This window comes from Schistocerca gregaria, chromosome 4, assembly GCF_023897955.1.
Source record: "Schistocerca gregaria isolate iqSchGreg1 chromosome 4, iqSchGreg1.2, whole genome shotgun sequence".
NCBI classification, from domain to species: domain Eukaryota; kingdom Metazoa; phylum Arthropoda; class Insecta; order Orthoptera; family Acrididae; genus Schistocerca; species Schistocerca gregaria.
Window position 1 is genome coordinate 658,085,467 of NC_064923.1, and position 25,342 is coordinate 658,110,808.

At 44.8% G+C, this 25,342-nt stretch overlaps 1 protein-coding gene and 1 non-coding gene across 3 annotated transcripts in view; both read left to right on the forward strand.

Annotated features, from left to right (window-relative positions):
- The window catches only part of LOC126268024 (serine/threonine-protein phosphatase 4 regulatory subunit 1-like), a 305,079-nt gene that overhangs the window by 135,606 nt on the left and 144,131 nt on the right, over positions 1 to 25,342 (forward strand). For both annotated transcript variants that reach the window (XM_049973442.1, XM_049973441.1), the window contains one exon: positions 4,599 to 4,686. In XM_049973442.1, coding sequence (XP_049829399.1) covers positions 4,599 to 4,686 — 88 coding nt within the window. The remainder of the gene's footprint in view (positions 1 to 4,598; positions 4,687 to 25,342) is intronic.
- Positions 3,317 to 3,389, forward strand: Trnaa-cgc (transfer RNA alanine (anticodon CGC)). The gene has a single exon. It is a non-coding gene; the product is annotated as a tRNA-Ala (tRNA).

Below are 25,342 nucleotides of genomic sequence, written 5' to 3' on the forward strand. Positions count from 1 at the left end.
ACAGTTCAGTAATAACTACTGTTCTAATCGGTACAAATTTATCTGAAATCAGTTGCTGCTCGTAACGAAACATTCGTTGTTTGTAAACCCGTCTTTACTAGAACGTTTTTGCTTCTACTATCGTATACTTTTAGAGAGTATAAATTTCCGCCGTTAATTATGATGTTCCGTGTCGAAATGCGATGTATCGAACCGAGCGGGGTGGCACTATGATTAAAACACTGGAATTATAATCTTCAGGAGCGATTTCAAATAGCCCGTCAGGTCTTCACGATTTAAGTGTTCCGGAGTTTCCCTAAATTGTTTGTAGCGTAATTGCTGAGAATTGTTAGGCAGGCAGTATATCGCGTTAGGCAGGAACTGCGATATTGAGACGGGAATCCATTGCCTGCTCAGCAATTTCCCCCCGCCACTCAACAGGTACACGGGGGCGATTCTGCCAGTCAGAGTACACGGTTCCGACACGAAACTAACTCGCAGCGGACTGAACTCCAAAGTCGCCAAGAAGCAGACGTCTCTTTCTGCATCTGACGATCAACGATTTCCGATATGCGTATCGTCGGAATGTGCAGCACCGGCTTCATATTCATTTGATTTGGTGTCCAGTTCAAGATTATGCCAAAAGCTCGGTAGTCTGTGAGGGCGCCGTGGAAAGTTACCTTGTGGAGAAATGGATCGTCGGCCGCCGCTCCCAAATGAACAAACAAGCAAGCAAGCGAGCGAGCGTTACTCGTGGGAAGCTGCCCCTTAGACACATGAAAATTGTTGTTTGACAAACTCGTTTGTTAACTTTTTGAGCAGTGGCGTGTCCCACTTCCTAAGAATTAATCTACATAAAACCCCTGCGGACCATTCTGTTCGAACTAGGCTAGTGAAATTACTTTTTTCAATTGGTCAAGTCTCTAAGCGTACATAATTTCGTCTCAGGAAATTCATATTCAGTTGAGCTATTGACATTTTAATGCAGTTTCAACAACGTGTGCGTAGAAGTTCTCTGGTCTATATGACTCGCTTCTAAGCACACTGGTGATGGTTGTACTGTAGCTGAGATGCAACTAGATCGGCAATAACACACAGATTGATACTCGACTGATAGCTGTGTTCATCCCTAATAATAATAATAATAATAATAATAATAATAATAATAATAATAATAATTTCAGTCGCTGAACACAACGATTCCTAATGGACTCCAACTGACAGTGTTTATTATTGTTGAAGGAAATGTCGGCCGGCCGCGGTGGTCTCACGGTTCTAGGCGCTCAGTCCGGAACCTTGCGACTGCTACGGTCGCAGGTTCGAATCTTGCCGCGGGCATGGATGTGTGTGATGTCCTTAGGTTAGTTCGGTTTAAGTAGTTCTAGGTTCTAGGGGACTGATGACCACAGCTGTTAAGTCCCATAGTGCTCAGAGCCATTTGAACCATTTTTGAAGGAAATGTCAAGAACGGAAAAAAACTATTGCTGCAGGACACAGGTGGTCGGTAACTGCAACTTCTATTAAAATATGTGTGATTTGCAGGTGAAGCTCTTCTTAAGGCGCATGTTTGGTATGCTATCCAAGAATGAGAGTTGATTATAACCTTGAATGGCTTTATAGCGAAATTGTAAAGTTACTTAAATCGAAGCTACAAAACACAAGTTGAAAAGAAACGAACCAAAACATAACATCGAGAGAAGTGTTTAGTGAAAATGAAAGTAATTTTCTAACGACAGAAGCCATCCACCTGAAATAGTAGTAGGTCACTAAGAGCGCGTAGATCGTTGTAGTTTTCTGAAGTGGTAGGAAAGGAGTCCGGAACTACTTCCGAACAGTTTGGTTGTAATGAACGTGTTTTCTCCAAAAGTAAGATTGTACTCGCTTCGCACTAGGTGTTAAAAGAAATGTGAACGGCTGAATGAGCTCAGGAAGGCATCACATACGCTCATGCGCCTGTAGGCGCAACTAGGCCGTCAGTGAATTCCGCTGGGGGCACAATACTATTCGGACAAATGCATTGCCACAGAAGTTCGATAAGCGTGTTCAAGAATTTTTAGTCGTTGTGACCCCTAAATATCTAATATTCTAATCGAAACCGTTATTGAAATCACATATCGGAGCTCACTATTTGTATTATTTTCAGGGAAACGTGACTTAGTGAGCATTAGAGCCATCAGAATGGCGGGACTCCAAAGTTATACCATTCTGATTTGGTTTTCCCGTGCTTTCCGTAAATTCCTATGACAAATGCAGGGATAGTCGTTTTTAATATAGTACGGCCAACTTCTTTTCTCTAGCCGAGCGTGTGCTTAACTTGTAATGATCACATCACAGACGAGACTTTAGTTCAAGCTTATGGTTGAGTAACCTAACGTTCGATGGTTGCCATCGCCCAACTGATAATTTTAGTATCCCGAATGATTGCCGATACTATTTGGCACACTACATGAGCCTTCATTGTGTTCCATAAAGTGTTTTCAGTATACAATCAGCGTTACTCAGATGATTGTTGACAAGTCTTAAAACAGGTTTTAATACATTCCTTTGTGGTAGCTTCCAGCTAAGAGTTGTCAGTAGTGCTTCCTGTAAAGCCCTTGCGTGCGGAATTTTTAATGAGTATCAGTAACTCCTGAGAATAATAATAATAATAATAATAATAATAATAATAATAATAATAATAAATTTTTCACCCTCTTTTTCTCGTTTGTATGTTGGGGGCGCCTGGGTTACGGGAGAGTTGCGGTTAAGAATCCTACCAGTGATTCATACACGCACATGCCGACAGGTGGTAATCTCCATCGTGTATAGGAGTGCCTAGACAGACACAGGTCTTAGTCTCACAGAGCCGGTTTTGGACTTGACAGGCGGCACTCAGAGAACACGCTGGAACGGACTTCCTAGAGATTGTCCTAAAGGTCACCAAGCAATGAATCGCAAACCGGTCACGCTTAGTGGTACTTACACCACAGAAAGATACAATTTTGTCGCCACATTGCATCCTAGTGTCCCTTGGTCGATCAATAGGTGAATCCAAAGGTCCGGAGCTGGCTCCGCAGGCGTCATATAATTTTTTGTCACTTATCACTCCTTTTTACACGTGGAAACAACTTCGTAACGTAAGAAATGCTAAATTGCAACGTAGTTCATTGTTCGCGTGGTCTTCAGTCCACAGACTGGTCTGATGCAGCTCTCCACGCTACTCTGTCCTGTGCAAGCTTCATCTCCCAATACCTACTGCAACCTACATCCTTTTGAATCTGTTTAGTGTATTCATCTCTTGGTCTCCCTCTACCATTTTTACCCTCCACGTTGCCCCTCCAGTACTAAATAGGTTCCGGGCGAGGTGGCGCAGTGGTTAGCACACTGGACTCGCATTCGGGAGGACGACGGTTCAAACCCGTCTCCAGCCATCCTGATTCAGGTTTTCCGTGATTTCTCTAAATCGTTTCAGACAAATGCCGGGATGGTTCCTTTGAAAGGGCACGGCTGATTTCCTTTCCTAACCTAACTAAATTGGTGATCCCTTGATGCCTCAGAATGTCCTACCAACCGATTCCTTCTAGTCAAGCTGTGCCACAAATTTCTGTTTTCCCCAATTCTGTTCAATACCTCCTCATTAGTTATGTGATCTACCCATCTAATCTTCAGTATTCTTCTGTAGCACCACATTTCGCAAGCTTCTATTCTCTTCTTGTCCAAACTATTTATCGTCCACGTTTCACATCCATATATGGCTACACTCCATACAAATACTTTCTGAAACGACTTCCTGACACTTAAATCTATACTCGGATGTTAACAGATTTCCTTGCCATTGCCAGTCTACAATATCCTCTCTGCTATTCGACGTTACATTGTAGGTTATCGTATTACGCCTGGACAAAACGGTTCAGTGGTTGGAGGAAGGCAGTGCCATACCACTTCTTGTAGGACAGCACCAAATAAAGCTCTGCGGTGTTCAAACCAATATTCGGGCTGTTTACAGTAGCGCATTCTAAACCTATAGTCGTGTCCTCTGCGTTACCAAAGAATATTGATCGTGACTACATTTAATAAGTTGTGTATTGGGTGCAGTGTAAATACTTCAGATTATTCGAAGATTATTTGTATTTGATCTCAATTGATAACAATTGTTCACTGCGTGTCGCCTATTTCCTACAGGAACGTCAAATCTTTAGTAAACTCGGCGCAATATGCATTTTTGAAGAGGAAAAAGACAAGTGCGAGTGGGACTTGCGCCCTGAGGATTCCATACGAACTTATTGGGTGGTCGTCGTCGTCTGACCTCCGTGTTGTTTCTGGCGACTCCTCACATCGCTGATAGGTGAAGGCTACGTTAAAACGAATGCTGAAAAATCCGTGGTTCGACCGAGATTCGATCCCGTGACTCCTGTTTCTGGGCACGCGGTTTAATGCTGGATCACAAGGCGCGACATACGTATAGATGGTTAACCTACATGTTTTGACATGGGTTGTGGGAGGGAGAAGGGGAGGGAGGCGGGATTCTTTATTGATGTGAAATTATTAATAGATTGTCACAGGAGAGAAGTATTCATGTAATGCCATTAATTGGCAGTACCCTCGACAACGTTATATTTGAATGGTTTCTCTTTTTGCAGACGTTGCGCAGTACGATACCCGCCAGGACGACTGCTTACCGCCAGTCATCAGACTGGAGAGGTATCTCTGCGACCCCAACTATAGCCGGTGAGTATACTTAGAAACCATAAAGATTTCAAATTCGGTTTATGTCGTGTCTGTGTCGCTGTCAAGTTCTTCTGTTTCGTCTTATTACCATTCGTGGCTTGGGTGTCGGGATTAGCCAATGCATTTGAGCGTTATCAAGTAACGGACCGCCTAAGGTGGTGTCTAGTCTCACAGGACTGGTTGGCACAATGAGTAACACAGTGGGACTCGTATTCGGGAAGAGCGAGCAGTAGATCACATTTTAGCTGCTTGCCAAATACTTCATCAAATACGTCTATTTCGTCTAAAATGAGCTGTTCGTCAGTATTAAAATTGGCTCCACTGGACCATGCTGGATGAAATTCAACAGTTCATCACAACTGCGAACGAAGTCCCTTTTATCCTAGTAATCCTTTCCAACGGAAAGAGATTTAAATGGGCTGCTCAGAAAGCAACAGACTTTCTCTCTTACCACGCCGGTGGGCGGGGCTATAGCCGCCATCTTGGTGCCATAACGTTCATACTCTTAGTACGCATCTAGTGGTGATGGTCTGTCTCTCTGCTACTTTGCTTTCTGTGGCGTGTTAAAATGTGCGCTGCAGTAGATAACCCCGCCACATGAGGTGGTTCTGTGAAAGGTGTTTGTGGCCAAAAAACTGCAAACCAATTGAAATTTGTCAAAGACTGACGAAGTCATAGTTGGCGATACAAAGCAAGCGTCGGGGAAAACTTGGCGCAAAAGTATTTATTTGTTTATTCCACAACGCACGTCCACTCACAGCCAATCGAACCCGAGAGCTCCTACGGGATTTTGGATGGAAGGTTTTTGATCTGCGGTACAGTCCGGATTTGGTACCAAGCTAATACCATCTCTTTCCAGCAATGAAGACATGGCTCGCTACACAACGCTTTGACGCTGGCACCGAAATACATGTCGGTATAAACCAGTGGTTGCAATCGCAGGCGGCAGGTTTGTACAGAGAAGATATTCAAAACCTGGGGCCACAGTATGATATTCGCCTCAGTTTGGATGGCGATTATGTAGAAAATAGCTTAAGAATGTATCATTAAAATAAATATAATAAAATTTGGTTTTGCCACGTTACTTTATGAATGGCCCTCCTATACCGTACTGGACTGGGTACTCCTTTCACTCTCTAGCAGGGACAGTTTTGCCACAGTTTAGCTGGTACTAAATCGAATAGAAAGAGATTAGTGTGAAGATCACTGTCTTCGCTGCTGGAGTCTGTTGAACAGTGTAAAACGAGGGATGGTTATTTGATTTCTTGTAGAGAGCGGTCTTCTCAAAGTGGCACGTGACTATATACAAATAGCCGGTCAGTCTGGCCGAGCGGTCTAGGCGCTTCAGTCTGGAGCTGCGCGACCGCTACGGTCGCAGGTTCGAATCCTTCCTCGGGCATGGATGTGTGTGATGTCCTTACATTAGTTAGATTTAAGTAATTCTAAGTTCTAGGAGACTGATGACCTCAGATGTTAAGTCCCATAGTGCTCAGAGCTATTTTGAACTACGCACAAATATACTGACCGTTGATATCCGTATGTATGAGAACACCGCTACGTAAGTGTTTTTAATAGACTTTGGGCAAGCCTTTCCGTAACATAAAAGTTACGGTGAATGAGGGCGATACATTTTCCCACCATTCACCCTCTACGCTACTGTTAATGATCTGACAGCCGACGCATATAAGACGGGGTTAATGTACCAGTAACTGAAGTTCTTGTTCCATAAGCGATTTTTAACAAATATCTTCCGTAAGTCAAGTGACAATTTCATGTAGGGCGGTCGGTTATTTAGGAATAATGTTAATACCAGCTCGCCCTCAGATTTGGACTCCTAACAAAACAGCTGCGCAGCCTCCGACTTAGGGTTCCTATGAGACTACCACTGTTCCATCCCTAGTCGGTAGACTGGAGGGGAGCAGGAGGGCAGCTGCGGCCGCATGGTCGCGTGCAGAGCAGCAGGCGGCAGCTGCGCACGTGCCCCGCCGCGCCGCACCTGTTGGCTAATCACTGCGGCTGCAGTCTACAGCCAGAGTGCGCATACGAGGCGGCCGCTGTCGCTACCCGTGCATTAAAACATTCGCTCCCACAAACATCTCACCTATCGAAAAAATCTTGTTTTACTGTGTCTCGATTCGTATGGAGAAAAATTATGTCCAAAATTATATAGACGCCTTAGCTCACACCCTTCTAAAAAGAGAGGTAGTAGGAGTTAGCCACAAAACTAATGTTCAATATCACTGATATTCATCTGTTGTAGAATCTTAGAACGTATTCTGAGTTCTAAAATAATGAGCTATCTCGAACGGAATAACGACCGTTCCAACCAACATGGACTTCGTAAACATAGGCCATGTGAAACTTGACTAGTATTTTTCTCACCTGACACACTAGAAGTCATGGTTCAGGGTAGATCTATTATTTCTTCAATTCCGAATAACATTTTACTCAGTTTCATCCCTGCGTCTGTTCTATCTAATTACGAGAGAGTATCGGAAAGTAAATGAAAACAATTTTTTCCTCCCTCGTTATTTCAGACGGAATGTTGAAATTTCACGACGTTATAGTTTGAAGTTTGCGCTGTAGAGGGTAGTTTCTCATGTGCAGCTCTAGCGAGGGAAATCTGAGTATGAAATAAATATCGCGCGTATGTTACTGTCGTCAACTTGTGAGGAGTAGCGATGTGTAGTGTAAATATTTGTGGGCCAAAGGGCATAGACAGTGAAATTGATAGGGACATGCGCGGCATATATGGCGACGACTGTATGGACCGTAGCAGTGTCTCCATGAGTTCTGCGTTCTTCCAGGAGGATTGTGTGAGCCTTAGTGACCCGCCACGCTCCGTCCTGTAAGAGCTACAACTCCACAGAATTTCGGAGCCATTTAGGCAGCACTTTTGAACGAGCAGCGTCTGCAACTCCGAACCTTTCAGCAGCATTTAAACAATTCCTATGGCGCGGTGCATTGGACACGACACGTTGAAATTTCTTGGAGTGAGTGCTCGCTGAGTGCTTTAGAACCTGACATACTCCCACAAGGGCCAGAGAATGATAAGTTTGGATCACTTAACGCGTTACGCCGGAGGAGGAGGAGGTAACTTTCTGAAAGGAACAGTCACTGGTGACGTGCCTTGGGCGTAACACTACACGTCCGAAACCAAGGAGGCTAGTATGTAATGGAAATATACTGGTTTCCCAGTACGAGAAAAGTTTAGAGTGACTAAGTCTGCTAGGAAAGTGCTTCTGACAGTGTTGTCGGGTATGCATGGTGTTTTATTAGTGGATTTCGCTGAACGCGGCACCGTTGTGAATACTGCAACCTACATCGAAACTTCGGTCAAGTTGCGTCGTGCTCATCGTGACAATCGCCATAACATCGCTGACGGTGTCAAAACTCATAGTGGTCCTCGCCTCCATGTTGCTGCTCCTGTTCGTAAGAAAATTGCCAAATTTCGTTGGGAGGAGCTCCAGCATCCACAATGCGGACCGTGTACCGTCCAACTTTCTTATAGGTTTCGTTCCATGAAGAAATTCCTGGCCAATGCTTTGTGATAGAAGCAGAAGTGAAATCAGCACCCGCAGATGGCTGTACTCTAACCAAAGACTTCTATCAACAGGGCATATTGAAACTGGTATCAAAAGGAGAGAAATGTGTTGAACTTTGGCGACCTCGTTGAAAAGTAGGTAAAACAAGCATTAAGTTCTGATTTTTTGTTTTGTTACTTGTGAAATTCTATGGGAATAAAATTATTGTGCGTTACTTTCCGATTCTCTGTCAGATCTCTGCAACTAGATCGATGGTTTATTGGTGTGAGGACTCAGCTTGTTCGCCTGGATGGAGAGTCATGTGGAGATGTAGAACTACCTTAAAGCGTGCCCCAGAAAAGTGCCTTGGGTATATTGGACTGTCACAGATACCTAGCAGGTGTTGAAGCTAAAGGGGTTGAACAAAAATAGAAACACCAAAATAGCAACACATTACTATGGCTAATACGCTGTAGGAAAGCGAATCTTAACCATTCTTCCTGAAAAATAGTGCCAAAATTAGGTGACGATGATAAAGGTTGATAGCGATCATATGCCCTGCTCTCCAAAGTAGACAACAACAGTTCAGTAATATTGAAATCTTGTGACTGGTGGATGGAGGAGATGTGACAGTTAATCCTCATGCTTAAAAAAAAAAAAAAAAAAAAAAAAAAAACCGCTCCTGGATGATGCAAACTGTGTTAGCAAAGGCCCTGTGGTCGTGGAAAACAGCACCACCGCTGGGAAAGAAAATTGTAACATGGGATGGACTCAAGTAATCCTTAGCGGTAATCCGACTTTGCAGAGTTACCGTGGGCCCATGGATACCACGATACGGTTGCATAAATCATCACCGAACCCCCGCCATGTTTCACTCTTAGAACGTAAACGCGGCAAGAAATTGGAAATTGTGGGACGAGACTCATCCGACCAAATGAATTTCTTCTATGCTCTATAGTCCACGGTTTATGGCTTCGACACCATGTTCTTTTGTTAAGGGTGTTCGCATCATTGAGGAATGGTGGTTTTTTCCCCCTCATAAGGTTCGCGAATGCGACATTCAGTTCTACAGTGACTTTTGCAGCTGTCGATCCGTTATTTTTCGCCATAGTTCTCATCAGTGAACGTCTGTCACGCTTAAGCACTCAGTACACACTTTCGGCCACGTTGTGACTTGGCGGGCGATTGTTTCCCGCTTTCCTTGTATGTATGTGGTGTAAGCCTTAGAGATGATGCCGCTTGAAGCACCAAACACTACGGCTCCTTTGGTTACGAAAGCACCTACCATACAAGCACCAACAATTTTCCTACGTTCGAATTCACTTAGCTCCGACATAATGCGCTCATACGACACAGAACACTGTTTTGACGACGACTGACATTTGCAACGTATTGAGGACATTGCACAGTTGCCGTTCTTGGTCAAGTAAAACTGTACAACCTGCAGGTTTGGATAGCATTTGCATTCATCTAGAAACACACATTTCTCGAGGTGTTAACGTAATTTCGTCCAACCGCTGTATCTGTAATGGAGTACTGTCTGAAAAAACCTGCACGAATATTACGTCAGATCTTGAAAGGATTTCAGAGTTATGCAGAGATTGGCAGTTTCTTCAGAAATGTAAAACTTTGCTTCCGCCGTTTGCCGATAGGTGGCGACAGCGGTAAGTAGCGGTCGAAAGAAACAGATCGCATACGTCAGGCAGTTAGCTTGGACCTTGGTCAACATAACCTCATTCAAACATTAGTCTGTTTGTGTCTGCATCACAAAGTTGTCCTTGATTGAAAATGTTCGGTTTACGAGCCTAATTCTCATTCGCGGGAGGTGTTACTGTTTTGTTTCAGTATGAAGAAAACAGCGGCCGAGTCTGATCGAATGCTCTAAAGTACGTATGGCAAGGACGCTATTAGCGAAAGAAATCGTCGTGAGTAGTTTCAAAGTTTCAATAACGGTGATTTTAACTTCGTAGACCGGCATAGTGGTGGAAGAGAGAATGTTTTCGAAGATGCAGAATTGGAGACATTGCTGAGTGAAGACTCGCGTTAAGCTCTAGACGAATTGGCACGTTTAGAGGGAGTGACGCAGCAAGCCACTTCAAAACGTCTCAAGGTTATGGGCATGATTCAGAAAGAAGTAGCTTGGATCCCATGTGAGCTGAAACCAAGAGACGTTGAGCGGCGTTGGTGTGTTAGTGAACAGTTGCTTCGGAGGCAAAAGCGGAAGGGATTTCTGCATCGCATTGTGACCGGGGTCGAAAAATGGGTTCATTACGATAACCTTAAACGCAGAAAATCATGGGGATATCCCGGCCATGCTTCCACGTCGATGGCCAAACCGAATATTCACGACTCCAAGATCATGCTCTGCATTTGGTGGGACCAGCTCGGCGTCGTGTACTATGAGGTGTCAAAACAAAGTGAAACGACCACAGGTGCTCGTTATCGAACGCAATTAATGCGTTTGAACTGAGCATTAAAAGACAAACGGCCACAATAGAGTGAAAGCCACCATAAATTGATTTTGCAGCACGACAACACTCGACCCCACGTTGTAAAACAGGTCAAAACGTACGTTGAAACGTTAAAATGGGAAGTCCATCCCCACCCGCCGTATTCTCCAGACATTGCCCCCTCTATCACCCGTTTAGAGCAATGGCGCATGGCCTGGCTGACAAACACTTCCGATCTCATGAAGAAGTCACAAATTTGATTGATTCTTTTATCGATTCAAAAGATTAACAATTTTTTCGACGCGGGATTCGTACATTGCCCGAAAGATGGGAGAAAGTAGTGGCCAGCGATGGAAAATACTTTATATGATACATGTGTACAATAAAAATGCGCCGCAGTTGGAATTAGTGAATTCAAGCCAGCATGTAAAAAGTTGCAGGTGTATTATATGGAACGATCACATAGACTCAGTCGTATGCATGTCAGCGGCTTGTGGGCATGTGGTTGGTGTTGCTACTTCTCGATTGCGAAGCTTCGGTTCCGTTCTCGGCACGGTCAGGAATCATAACGGTTTTTGTATTAACCTCATTTTTCATCTCGTTTTCATTACACGCACAAGTCGCAGAGTTGGCATCGAATACAAAGATTTGCACGTGGCCGTCGAGCAACAAAAGAAGCGATCTGCAGTCCAATAACGCCATGCGATCGCTTCATTTCAGTTGTAGTTAAGACAGATGGCATGCTTCGGTGCTTGGTAGGATTTTACTAAAATACAGTGAGTCTCCAAAGCAGATTGCCTACAAAACTCTCGTGCGCCAAATTTTAGAATATTGATACAGTGATAGGCGCTGTACCGAATGGAACTAACAGGGGATTTTGCCCACTTACAAAGAAAGGCGGAGCGATTGGTCGCAGGTCCGTTTGACCCATGGAAAAGAGTCGGCCGAGTGGTTCTAGGCACTTCAGTTCGGAACCACGCTGCTGCTTTGGTCGCAGGTTCGGATCCTGCCTCTGGCATGGATGTGTGTGATGTTTCAGTAGTTCTAAGTCTAGAGGACTGATGACCTCAGATGTTAAGTCCCATAGTGCTCGGATCCATCTGAACTGTGGGAAAGAGTCATAGAGACGTTGGAGAACACGAATTAGCACACGCGGTAGTTTGCATTTGTCTTCAAGCGGCTAAGACTACTTCTAAGGTTCCAAGAATTACCTCTTAAGCGGAGTCGTGGCGCTCAAACTAACAAAATTTTCCTCTTTACTTGCATGCAGATTATGAAAATATGGACATTTATGCCTAATTTTGTTTTATTGAAATATTCGAAAATATACTATTTTATTTTTAAATATTTCTGATAATTTCGTTTTGCATTATTTCACTTCTTGGCATTTTTCTCCGGATCTGTTTAGTCTAGATGTCAATGGTTTCTTTCGTTTTGTAGAAGAATGCCCATTTCATAAGTTGGCTACACCAACGGTACTTCGCAGTACTCTCTGTAAACTGTAAAAAAGTGAAACAAGATATCCACTAGCCATGTATCAACAAGTTATCCACTAGCCATGTTTTTGTTTCTCTTTCCAGTAATTGTTTTCACGGTGACTGAACCAAAACAAATGTTAAAAAATTACGAAACATAGGAAACAGGTACTACAGAATAAATATAGTGGCAATAAAAAGAGAAGGCAACGCAGAAGGCTTGCTCAACCTCGCCGGTCTCCGTATGAAATCTATGAAATATAACTATGTAATAAGTAGTGTCAAGAGGTACGCTGTGGATTCAATGACTACAGCAGCGGAACATGCTGTAGCAGAAAATGGTAGTTCTGACACAGCAGTATCATTCTATGGATGCTGGCAAAAAGACGTGTGCATTTATTATCAGCATCGACAGTGAAAAAGTGTTAGATATAGATGTGCTGACCAGGTACTCTTCAGGTTGTAGGCAGGCAGTTAAGACCACAGAAAAGTAAACCACGCGTGAACTGAATTATAAGAGAAAGAGTGATGAACTTGTGGAGGGATAGAGGTTGCGTCTGCAGTAAATTGTTCAAATGCTCGCAGCATGACTCTGTTGCACGCTACATGAGTTTCTTCGGGATGGATAGACAGGATCGTATAAGGCAGTGGTGGAGAGTAGACCATATGGTGACCTGTCGATTAGAAAACTAGAGTGCGTTGATAATAATTAGAAGAGGATGGGTACCAGACTTCATAGACTAAAATAGCAATTGGGAAGTATCAAGTTACTCATTGACTGACTGATAAACACATTGATTAGATTATACAGTATGAAGTATGGCTATTAGAAGTACCAGGGGTAATTTCAATGATATGAAAAGAGCTCTTTGAGCAATTTATTTCCACAAGCTCACTATAGATGCTGAGCCAAACACCCCCCCCACCCCCCCACCCCCCTGTTGTATAAAATGCTGGAGGCAAGCGTGGAAGATAAATTGCATTTTCTCACACAAAATATGCTGTTGTGCTTGAAATGAAACCTGTGTTTATGGATCTTGTCCATCCAGAGCTATTGAAGAAAAATCAGAAAGGCAAAACGCAAAAATCTTCCTGCCTCGGGCATGGATGTGTGTTTCGTTCTTAGGTTAGTTAGCTTTAAGTAGTTCTAAGTTCTAGGGGGACTGATGACTTCAGATGTCAAGTCCCATAGTGCTGAGAGCCATTTGAACCATTTTTGAGACGAGCAGAGAACAATGCCTCTTTGAATGTGAGAACAGTGTAGCTTTGAATGTTGTTTAATCTTTAAACAGAAGGAAGTTGTACGTGGCAAAACTCGGGCGATACGGTACTTACGTGACCTGACGGATAACATAACATGCCGTCGATGTTAGGTAACATAGTATTGTAATTAAAAAAGAAAGTGGTGAAAATTTCTGACTTTAACAATGGTAATTTTCCTGCATGAGCTATGCGTGGCGTAAAAGCAGCAATGCTGGTTTCCTATCTAGTTTAAATATTGAAGTCACTGAAGGTATTACAGGCAGTCTTCTGGCAATCTCTTCTCTCCTCTCATATAGGAATCCGAGGAATAAATTTAAGCATTGCTACGTTGATAACGAGGCGATCAGCAACAGATTCCCAAGCCAATAAAAAGTCCACATTTCCTCCTCTTTTATGACGCGCCTTTCTGCATTTCGCCATCGTTCGTCGGTGACGTGTGGCAAAGCTTCGTGCATTAGTTCTAGTTCGTTTGGCATCTTAAATATCTTATTTCTCACTACAAATCCTGTAACTTGGCTTTAGATCAGTTCTTTTGGGTTCCGATAGCAGTGGTACTCTGTACAAGTACTGCATTTTCACATTTCTCAGTGTGCTCGATAACTTGAAAATTGTTTTCCATGTTTGTACAATGCTTTATCACTGGCTCGTGAGTGATCATACCTGTCCTGGAAAACAGTGAGCACATTTAAATAAAGATTAATTGAATTTTCACTTTTCTCCCAAAAAAAAATTGGATAGTGTAAAATTTGCTTAGCTTCAGCTACCTGTGACAATCTTTTATCAAATACTGATACTATTTGCAATGGAAAAACTAATATGTAATTAGAAACAGGAAGACTGCATTTTCTTGACAAATGAGAGTTAAGTATGAGTTTATTAATATCTATTTGATTTCCATATTAAGTGGTCTAGGTATTCAAACCGAAAAAAATTATAGAACATAACGAGATTCGACCCGTCTCCCCAAAGCGTCCAGGATTAATATTCTATAACGCTACCGATTACGCCAGGCATATAATTTGAATATGAAGTACATATTACACAGTATTTCTCTTAAAAAAAAAAAAGTCAGAGCTGATTTTTCTCCGTCGATTTGTGAAGACATTAGGAACGAGTTGTTTCTCGCCATTAACGGTGTGTCGCGCACATGTTTCAATACGAAGCAGGAAGCAGTCTCATCCATTTTCACAGTCGATATGAACAGTGAGACAGTCCATAGGAGAAGTAACGGTTACGTAGACCGTGACTGTACACGATTGTTGAAATAAAAATAGCGTAATTAAAAAAGAAAAAATTGATGGTTGTTAATACATCAGAATGTTTTAAAGATCCATTCACAATGACATAGTAAAAAGAAATCGTATACATGTTGGATCTACTTCCAAAATCGGAACAGCACCAGTGTGCGAGAATTACGGGTGCTTGACCACTAATCGCGCTTGCGTTCGTTTGCATCAGGTTTATTCTAATGATGAACGAAGTATAGGAGTGATCGTCTGGGACGCTTTTTCTTCCCATAGCAGGACCGTTGCGTTGTCACCCGCGGTACTCTTAACAGCACAGCGGTACGTCGACGATATTCCACGTCCCGTTTTGTTACTCTTCGTGGCAAGCCGCCCTGGGCTTTCATTTAAGCAGCGTAATGCCTGCCCGCACACGGGTAGACTTTCCACTTCTTGTCTTAGTGCTTGCCAAACCATACCTTAACCAAAAAGGCTGCCAGATATCTCCCCAAGTGAGGAAGTTCGCAGCATTATGGGCAAGGCCCATCAACCAATTCGGGTTTTTGACGGTGTAACGCGTCACTTGGGCAGACTTTGGCACGATATCCCTCAGGACATCCAACAACTGTCAGTCAACGTCAAGCCGAATAACTGCTTGCAAAAGAGCCAGAGGTGTTCCATCTGACATTGTAATCATTTGTTCGTATGCTAATGTACATCACACCTACGAATACCCGTTCTGGCTCGTCGTCCGTTCACCCTCTCCCATACCGATTTTTTTTTTTTCCTCTTGTGGGTTTACTTTTATTATATCTGATCTCAAGAAGCTGACAATCCTCGTTCTTCTACGGTGAAAATCGACAATGGTGCGGCCGTTATGTACGTGTTAACTGCGCAAGCGCACTTTAATTGTAGAACACTGATGACGCATTTGTAGGGCGTTGTTCGCTATCTATTGTTCGTTGTGTAACACAATGTTCCTAATGGTGCTTATATCTCCGTGGCAGTTCTGAAATACCTATTCCTCACAGACTTACCCAGATATGTTCTGGTATAAAGGTCTCAAAATGAAGGTATTACTCGAGAGTCGACGGAAAAGAATTTCACAAGGAATCTCATGTGCCAAACTGCCTCAGTAGTCATCCAACAAATCCATTATGCGGCACTATGTTCATAGTTGTTCCGTATTTCACCCCACAGTACAGATACCGCTACGTGTTAAATCGTTGTGATCTAATCATATCACCTAAGTACGTACATCACACTCAATTTTGTAATCGGTACCTCCTTTAACAGGCTTTCTTCATAATCTGTAACTCTTGCCGAGTAAACATCTTTTTTTTTTCTGAAGGGAACTTCATTGTCGTTTTGTTTCATTTGGTAAGGGACGCAGTGATACTACTACAAATCCGTAATGAGGAGTACCAGAAACGAGTTCTACACAGAAAGGGAAATAGTTTCTAGCGTGGCATAGCTCCTTCCAGTGCCGCATGAGAAGATAAATTAGAGATGAGGCGGTACCTCATTCAAAAGTTTACTTAAGTCGACGGGATTCGTATGGAAATCCATAATGAACAAATAGACGTGTTGACATTATTTGGTGGTCACGATTCCTTTCGCACACGTTGAGCGATAGGAAAGCTCAACAGAACATTTTTTATCTTGAAGAGTCGTGGAGTGAAAGCGATCTAATAAGCGACAAATGGTATCAGAGACCACAAGATGTACTGCGTGTTATGGGATGGGGAAGTGCCTTAAAAAGAAGGCTAGTGACAAGTGTTCGCTCGAAAAACGGACTTCTGAGGCAATTGGAACTGAAGTTATGGGCGAAGTCAATCCAAGGAGATTATCATGGCCAAATGAACTCTGAGAATCTCTAGAAGTGGTTTTTGGAGATGGTACTCCCTAGTCTTCCGCCCAATTCAGTCATTGCCATGGGTAGTGCGTCGAACCACTATAATTAGGGGCACAAAACACAATCAGTACCCAAGGGTATCGATGATACAATGTGTGAGAAAAAGAGTAGAATGCAGTGACAGCATAGCAAAGGCTGAACTGTGAGTTCTAGTGCAGACAAATGGACCCCCCCAGGGGACTCTCCACTCTTTTGTGGGTTCGTGCTTGCCTGTCACGGGACCTCAGCGTTTGCAGCATCTTTTCCCTGACCCCTTTTTTTGTTCTTTTTTGTTCTCTTTTCCTCTCGGTTTCCTTTCTCCTCCCATTCCTCGACTTCGGCGTTGGGGTTCCTCTTTTTCTGCTTCCTCCATGTGCTCTCATAAAGGCTGGCCCACGCGTATGACGCGTAACAGGTGACTGGGTAACGCGTATTTCCCAGCCCCGGGCCGACAGATGGGGTTGGAACATACCCCTGGTACAGGTCAGGCCGAGAGAGGGGTGATTGTCTGAGCTGCAAACCTTCTCAAATTGCCGATTGGTGTGTCTGTCAGGTGTTCTGGATGTGTGACCTGAGGTGTGAACAATCACCTAAGGCGGGTGCGTACCCTTGTGAAGAGGGCGCCCAGTTGGAAGGAGCGCGCCATCGGGGAGACACTGGCAATCATGGGATGTTTCCTCGCAATGAGCCAGTCATCTTCACAATGAACGTCTACGAAACGTAAACGTAATGGGGCTAACGATTAAAATACCCTTCCCACTGCATCACGCACTGAAGACGACCAGTCCATTGCAATGGTAAAACCTTTTCTTATTCAGAAAGGTGTTGATCCAACTGCTGACCCTGTGAAATCCTGCTCCCGTTTACGGAATGGCACTTTACTTTTGGAGACTACTTCTGATTCTAAAGCACAAAAACTGCTTGCCGCCTCGCTTTTTCACTTCTACCCTGTTTGTGAGGCCCATAGAACTTTTAATTCTTTTCGTGGTGTTACACTAGGCTTCTCGACGGTCTAACAGAGGCCGAAATCCAGTCTTGCTCCTCTGATAAGGGTGTCAGTGCCGTCCAACGGTTGATGAAAAAGATAGATTCCTCCATGGTGCTCACCCACACTATTTTTCTCACCTTCGATAGAGTTGTGCTTCCGTCCAAGATCAAAGCAGTCTATGAAATTATCAGTGTGGCCTTACTGGTAGCAGCGCATCAGGTTTGGAATGTGTCATCATTTCAGCCACGCTAGAGCGTCCTGTCGACACCCAACCAAATGTGTGTCCTATGGCAGAGATGCGCTCGAGGGCGATTGCCCGCCTCCTCCTCCCCACTGCATCAGCTGCAGTGGCGGCCATGCCGCCTCCTCTCGAAATTGTCACGTGTCTCTTAAAGAGCGGGCTGTCTAAGAGATCCGAGCAAAGGAAAAAGTGCCTTACCCAGTCGCTCGCAAATTATTGGCTAGTCGCAAATCCTGCGTTCTTCCCTCTGGCACCTATAGTTTTGTTCTTGTTACTCTCGCTCCATGAAGGACTTGGCCACGCAGACATGCGACCACAAATTCAGCTCTGAGGGCTTGAAATCGCCAAGTGTCAAGGTAGCATCCAACTGTGCACCAAGCCATCAAACTCTCGCCTCAAGGGGCGAAGCAGCCAGCTACGCAACCAGTAGGCCGGAAAGGACAGGAGCAGCTTGAAGTCCACCAAAGGCAAACGGTCGTCTCCGTCGCCAACTCGAAGATCGTGCTGCACGTGTTACCTTAGCCCGGCCGGCCTCCGTGTCGTCGGTGCGCACCACCAACCGTTTTGCAGCGTTGGACTCCACAGACAGACAGCACAAGCAAGCCGATGCTTCTGTGGACCCCATGGAGCGGGATCCTCGTGCTTCTATGCCATGTAGCAGCTAGTCTTCTCAGGCTGTCGCTCGGCATCTGCCGAGGTCACACCCCTACATCTCTTCCTCATCATAACTCTCCTCCAGTGGAACGTTCGCGGCCTTCGTCCCACGGATTCACGGCTGCTTTTAGTATCGCAGCGTCCCCTTCAGGACACGAAATTGCGTCCTCGCGACCGCTTTGAGCTTTCACATTTGTTACCAGGTCATTTTGACCTTCCCCCTGAGGTCGGCATTCCATCTCATGGGGGTGTCATGCTGCTCATACGGGATGACATTTATAGTCAACCCATCTCAGACTACCCATCTTCAAACTCTTTCAGTTCGCCTTTTTCTTCCTCATCTTTTTCCCTCTGTACTATTTATGTCCCTCAGTAATTCGGGGCAGCAAGCATCCCCCCCACCCCCAATTTCTGCTACTCGGTGACTTCAATGCACATCATCCACTTTGGGGTTCTGCCAGAACCAGTCAGAGAGGTGCCTTCTCGGCTGATCATCTTAATCAACTCAACCTCTTCTCCCTTAACACTGGAGCACCCACATTCCTTTCCGACTCCTCGCACACCTATTCCCATTTGGACCTATCCTTCTACACTGCCCAACTTGCCCACCTTCTTGAGTGGTCCGTTCTTTCGGACCCCATACTCCAGAGACCATTTCCATCCGTTTGCTGTCTCCTCCCCCACCTGTGTGCACACCCAAATGGCAGCTTACTAAGGCTGACGGGCGGCTTTACTCCTCCCTCGCGGTCTTCGAAGAACAAGATTTTCCCAGTTGTGATGACCATGTGGAATAGCTCCCAAATGTTGTCTTTACTGCTGCAGAACGTTCCATTCCTCGCACGTCTCTTGACCGCGCACTGTGTCCCAGTCCCTTGGTATATTGAGGCATGCCGCGACGCAATTCGCGCACGGAGACGTGCTCTCCGCGTTTTAACTGTCAATCTGCGATGGCGAACTCTATTCATTATAAACAAATGCTTGCAAAGTGTCGTCGCGCTCTTTAGGATAGCAAAAAAGCTTTCTGGATTTCATTCATTAGTTCTTTTAATAGTTTTACCCCATTCTCTGTCGTGTGGGCCAACTTCCGACGACTCTGTAGGATCCATTCGCCAATTTCCGGCCTGACAGTAGCAGCAGCTGTTCTCGTGGACACTATTGGTATCTCCAACACATTGGTCCGCCATTTTGCGGAAGTTTCGAGGTCTTCCCACTATCAGTCTGCCTAGGGTTGCCACAATTTGTTGATAGCAAACCGGGACGTTTCTCCAAAATTCACAAATTACGGCCGTTTTTAGTTAATCACAAAACGGGACATGGGACTCTTTTCTTAACTTCACTTTACTCTTAACAATTTTATTTCCATCTAAGGCAATACTTACTTATTGTAGAGACAGTTTCATTTGGCAGCGAAACTAATTTAAGCAATTTCATTTGAATGTCATTCTGAGGTGTAAAAATCAGTGGAAATATTTTCAGCCTTATGATTACCCTCATCTGTAGCTATTGATGCTACTGATTGGTTCTGTTTTTATGACTTTGAAACAAAAAGCTGTCTATTTTTTATGTGCTGATTTATGCTTTTCGCGGCCTAATGATCTGTAATATCTGCCCTTCCTACATGAGAAGTGGAATCGTATGGCTTACATATTCCACATCATAGTCATGTCTTCCTCGTTTAATGAAAGATCGTTCTTATGTACATTTGTCTGCAAAAGAACATTTTCACTACGGCATTTGGAGCACACACACACACACACACACACACACACACACACACACACACACACACACACACACACACACACACACACGTGTGTGTGTGTGTGTGTGTGTGTGTGTGTGTGTGTGTGTGTGTGTTAGCTCCAAATGCCATAGTGAAAATGTTCTTTTGTAGACAAATGTACTACGCACAATAAGCCTCGGACAGAGAACCGGGTAGCTGCAACGTCTTTACTGAACTGAATCCCAAGACAGGAGTTAATAATAGAAAGAAGCGTTGCGTGCAATAAAGGCCCTTGATAGACGCTGGCAGGTGCAACAGTGAGACAAAAATCATTTTGCGTAACAGTAACAGTTAAAATACAAATCCACGCCAGCATTTTGGAAGAAATAGACTGTATGAGAGTACTTCTTTAGCACCACAGAACCAGGACTAAACTGTCTTCCCGCAGTTTTCAGGACGCTCACTTTTTAAATCCGAAGACAGGAAATGTCTCGGAAACCCGGGACGTCTGGCAACCCTAACCCTGCCTTCCTCAATCGGAAACGAGCGGAGGCCACTCAGGGATACACTTCCACTTCGCTTTTCAGTGCTACAATGCCTCCTGTACTATAAAAGAGCTAGATTATGGTCTCAGTTCATCCCGATCGGCCGCCCCAGGGCCGGACGCTGTCCACATTCAGACGTTGCATCTCCTTTCTCTTGCGGGCAAGCACTTTTTGCTTAACACGTACAACCGCACCTGGGCAGCGGACACATTCCCGAATTTTGGCGTGAAGTCGCCATCAAACTCATACCTAAGCCCGCTAACGATAAAACCCTCCCTTCTACCTACCGCCCCATCTCTCTCAGCAGCCTCGTTTGCAAGGTGACGGAACGTATGATTCATGCCCGGCTGGTATGGTGGCTCGAGTCTCGCAATTTACTAACGAATGCACAGTGTGGATGTCGAGCGCGGCGTTACGCAGTTGACCATCTCGTTACTTTGTCCACCCATGTCATGAATGGTTTTCTGTGAAAATCCCTGTCTGTGGCGGTGTTTTTCGATTTGGAGAAGGCCTAAGACACCTACTGGAGAACTGGTATCCTGCATACTGTTAACACGTGGGGCTTTGAAGGCCGCGTGCCCTGTTTCCTTCAGGAATTTTTTAAATCAGAGTTGTCAAGGTGCGTGTGGGTTCTGCCTTGTCAGACACCTTTATCCAGGAAAATGGTGTGCCTCAAGATTCCGTCCTGAGCTTCATCCTCTTTGCTATCGCCATTAACCCTATAATGGTTGTCTCCCGCCAGGCATCTCCGGCTCCCTTTTTGTTGACAACTTTGCAGTCTATTGCAGTTCTCCACACGGACCTGTCTCACTGAGCAGCTTCTTCATTGATGTCTTGATCGTCTTCACTCCTGGAGAATCGACAATGACTTTCGTTTTTCCACTGACAAAACCGTTTGTGTGCATTCCTGGCAGTGCAAATGCTTTCTCCCACCATCTTTAGATCTTGGGCCTGTTGCCCTTCCGTTCGTTGAAACTACGAAATTCCGGGGGCTCGTGCTCGATAAGAAACTTAGTCCTCCCATGTGTCTCACCTGGCAGCCCCTTATCCGTTCGAAACTCGAGTATGGGTGCTTTGTTTATGCGTGTGCATCCCTCTTACGCCGTCTCAACACTATCCGCCATCGTGGCATACGTTTGGCCACTGGCGCCTTTTACACTAGCCCAGTTGAGAGTCTGTTTGCTGAGGCTGCTGAGCTACCACGGTCCTACTGCCGTGACTTCGTCAGCAGGTATGAATGCCGTTTGTCTGCTATGCGTGGCCACCCATCGTATGCCTCCTTCGATGATTCTTTTGATTGCCAGTACGTGGCGCCTCTCTCTTCTCTGTTCCCTCCTGGAGTTCGCTTTCGGCATTTGCTACGACGGCTTAACTTCACATTACCTGCAAGTTTCCCGCTGAGTGTGAACCCTTCACCACCTTGGCTTCGTAAAGCGGCCCATGTTAACCTTGGCCTTCACCCGCTTACCAAGGAAACTACACCAGCCTAGCTCTATCGCCTTCAGTTTCACGACCTTCGCATGGAACATCGCGATAGTACCTTTGCCTACACTGACGGCTCTCGGACTGACCGTGGGGTCGGGTGTGCCTTCATCTTGGGGCCCGTGTCTTTCGATATCGGCTTCCGGCACAATGCTCAGTATTTACTGCCGTGCTTTTCGCCCTGTATCAGCCCACGGAGTACATCCGGCAACACAGACTTTTCAATTGTGTTCTGTTCAAAGTCACTCAGCGCCCTTCAAAGTTTATGTGCGCTGTACACCGTCCGTCCCTTTGTGCAACGGGTCCAGGAAAACTTTCTCTTGCTCGCTCTTGGTCGAGCCACTTTGTTGTTTATGTGGGTTTCTGGCCATGTCGTTCTGCCAGGAAACGAGACTGCTGCCAAGGCTGCAGTCTTCATATCTCAGCCCGCTAGTTCCTTTATTCTCTCCGATGATGTCTGTGTTGCCGTCTGTCAGGAGATGGCGTTCCTTTGGCGTCGCCAATGGTCCTCCCTTCGAAGGAATAAGCTCCGGCTTATGAAGTCTCTCCCAGCGGCTTAGACGACCTCCTCTCGGCTCTCCCGCCGGGAAGAGGTCATTTTAACTAGGCTGCGTATTCGGCACTGTCATTTTAGCCACCTTCATTTGACAAGTAGCGCTACGCCACCACTTTGTACACACTGCGCCAAGTCGTAACTATCCACCACTTCCTGACTGAATACCCATTTTTTAACCGTTGACGTTCCCGTTTGGGTTTGTAGTCTTAGTTGCCGGCCGTTTTAGCAAATGACGCGCGGGATGTAGACTGCGTTTTACTTTTATCTGCCAAAACAATATGGCGAAGGCTTTTTAATTTTTAGTTTTGGACTACCGTGTCGGTATGGTCTTCTTTTTAGGTCTTTCTCTATGTCCCTGTTTTTAGCTGTTTTCTGTTATGTCAGTTGGGACTGGCGTATAGTCGTTTCTTAACTCCTCTGCCTTCGTGTTCTGTAGTTTTGATTTGAGCGCGTATGACCCAGTTGTTTGTTACGCCTAAAGAAAAAAAAAAACCAAATTGAAAGAAGTTTGTAGTAGACAAACTGGCCGAAAGCGTAGGCCACATCGCCATACTTTTGCGATCTGAACGCAGTTGAACGTGAATAAGCGAAAATCAAACGTTACTTAAAGCAGCACATTCCTCTGGCGCAAGAGCTACAGCAAATCTCAAGAAACTCACTGACTGCGCCTTTAGTTCTGCCACTCCAAATTACTGGGAAGGATAGTGCAGAAAAATGATAGGTGGAGCATGACGACAGGAGGCGCTATGGTGTCATGGAAATTGCAGTCGACAACCTTATACGAAGTGTTCTTGGCTGAAGCGGCGACTCATAAGACATGGCGGAACATGAGAGCTCATCTCGCAGGGGCTCAGCCGAAACTGAATTACCACGACCGATACGGCCGTGTGTGGCCATGAAAGTGACTATGTATATGTTCTAAATATTGTAAACATGTAATTACATCGGTCTTCTGTCAGACTTTCTTTACTGTAATAGGCCTATATCATTGCTGATAACTGAGACTCAGACACATTTTGTACCAATAGATCTCTTCACTCAACGTGATAATACGTTTTCCTGTCAATTGTGAAATATGCTTGGGAGTTCACTATCACTACGCATCAGATCTATTTACGCTGAAGAGCACCTGCTGGTTACCTAACCCATTCCTGGACAGTCCCAGGTTGTGATCGGGCATATAAACCTGAATCTCTTGTTCCGTCATTCCACAACACGTCCCCACAACTCCCACTACCACCCACTGCCTTTTCAGTTGATGCACCCACTTCATAAATGTCTGAAAGCTGCATGATACGCTTTAATTCGTGTCTTTCTCGATTGAGAATGACGTCTGCGGCGTAACTGGACTCTACGTTGAAAAGAGGTGGAGCTCATTATGTGGTTAAGAATCTGTTAGCCGAGGAAGATCAAATTTGATGTGCCGTCTTTTCTCTTGGGGAAACATGAAGAACGTAGTCAGAATTTTATTGCGGGAAGTGGAAGCTCGTGAGCTGCCGGCGTTAACTTCTGCTTGAGACTGCCTCGCTTGTCGCAAAAGACTCAGTTCTGCCCTTAATGGCGATATACTATTTTATTATTTGTTCAGTCGATTCTTGCTAATTCGAACCTCGATAAGCAGAAGGACCCTTATATGTTTCGGTATACGCGGTAAATCGTAAGAGTTGTCATGAGGGACACTCCATAAATCGAAGTTGGCGCTTTATACAGGCTGATCAGGATCTGTCTGCAAAGCTTGTAAGAATGTTGCAGGCGAGGATGTGCATAAATTCAATACTTTGCACCTTTTCAGAGTTAATTAGCTGTGAAGTTAGCCAATCAGGCAGTTACGCGCGCAATTTCAAGTGGCCCGCCAGAGACGGTGCTAGCAAAAGTTTTCTTCCTTTGCTTTCCTATAACCGAACAACACAGCGGCACTTCAGACATGTGACGGTAGTAAGGATCGAACCCAAGCCAAAGGCTGAGCAGTTTCGTGCGCTGCCATCTACGCTGAGAGAACAACTGACACTAATTGTAACCGGCGGGCCGATTGAATTTCCCTGTTCCATTCGTGGATGGCGCGTGGGAAGAATGAAAGTCGTTAAGCTCAAATTTTTCTTCTCGTTATTATTTCGCGAGACGCATATAGAACTAACATGTTGAGACTATCCCGGAAATTACTCTTCCCTAATTTCAGTAGGGAACCTCTGCCTGATGAACACAGTACCTCTTAGCGCCTGTCCCCTGAGTTTGTGGAGCATGCGCCTTGTACGCCACTTCTTTAGCGGATGAATTAATTTTCCTCTTGTTTGTCATTCCACTTGAGGTCTCTCTTAACAGATACTCCTAGATAAGGTAAAAGCGGAACAGATGATCCGGAAGTACAGACACCGCACTTCCGAGAAATACGTCAGCAGACATTGCTGTGCGCGCGACGCTCATTGTTGTTGCAACCGCTGGTGAGATCAGTTTACTAAAATGCAGGAGAAATTTAAGGTATTAGAACTTCAGGACCAAGATAAGTCCAGTAAATTTTTCACGATTCCTTCTTAACAGTATGTACTAGTAGATACGTGTCTAGTAGCGTCTGACTTGTATTTAGATTGTGCAGTAGAAAAATTGTAAGTTATGTCGGTCGAGTAATGGCTTATTCCGATTA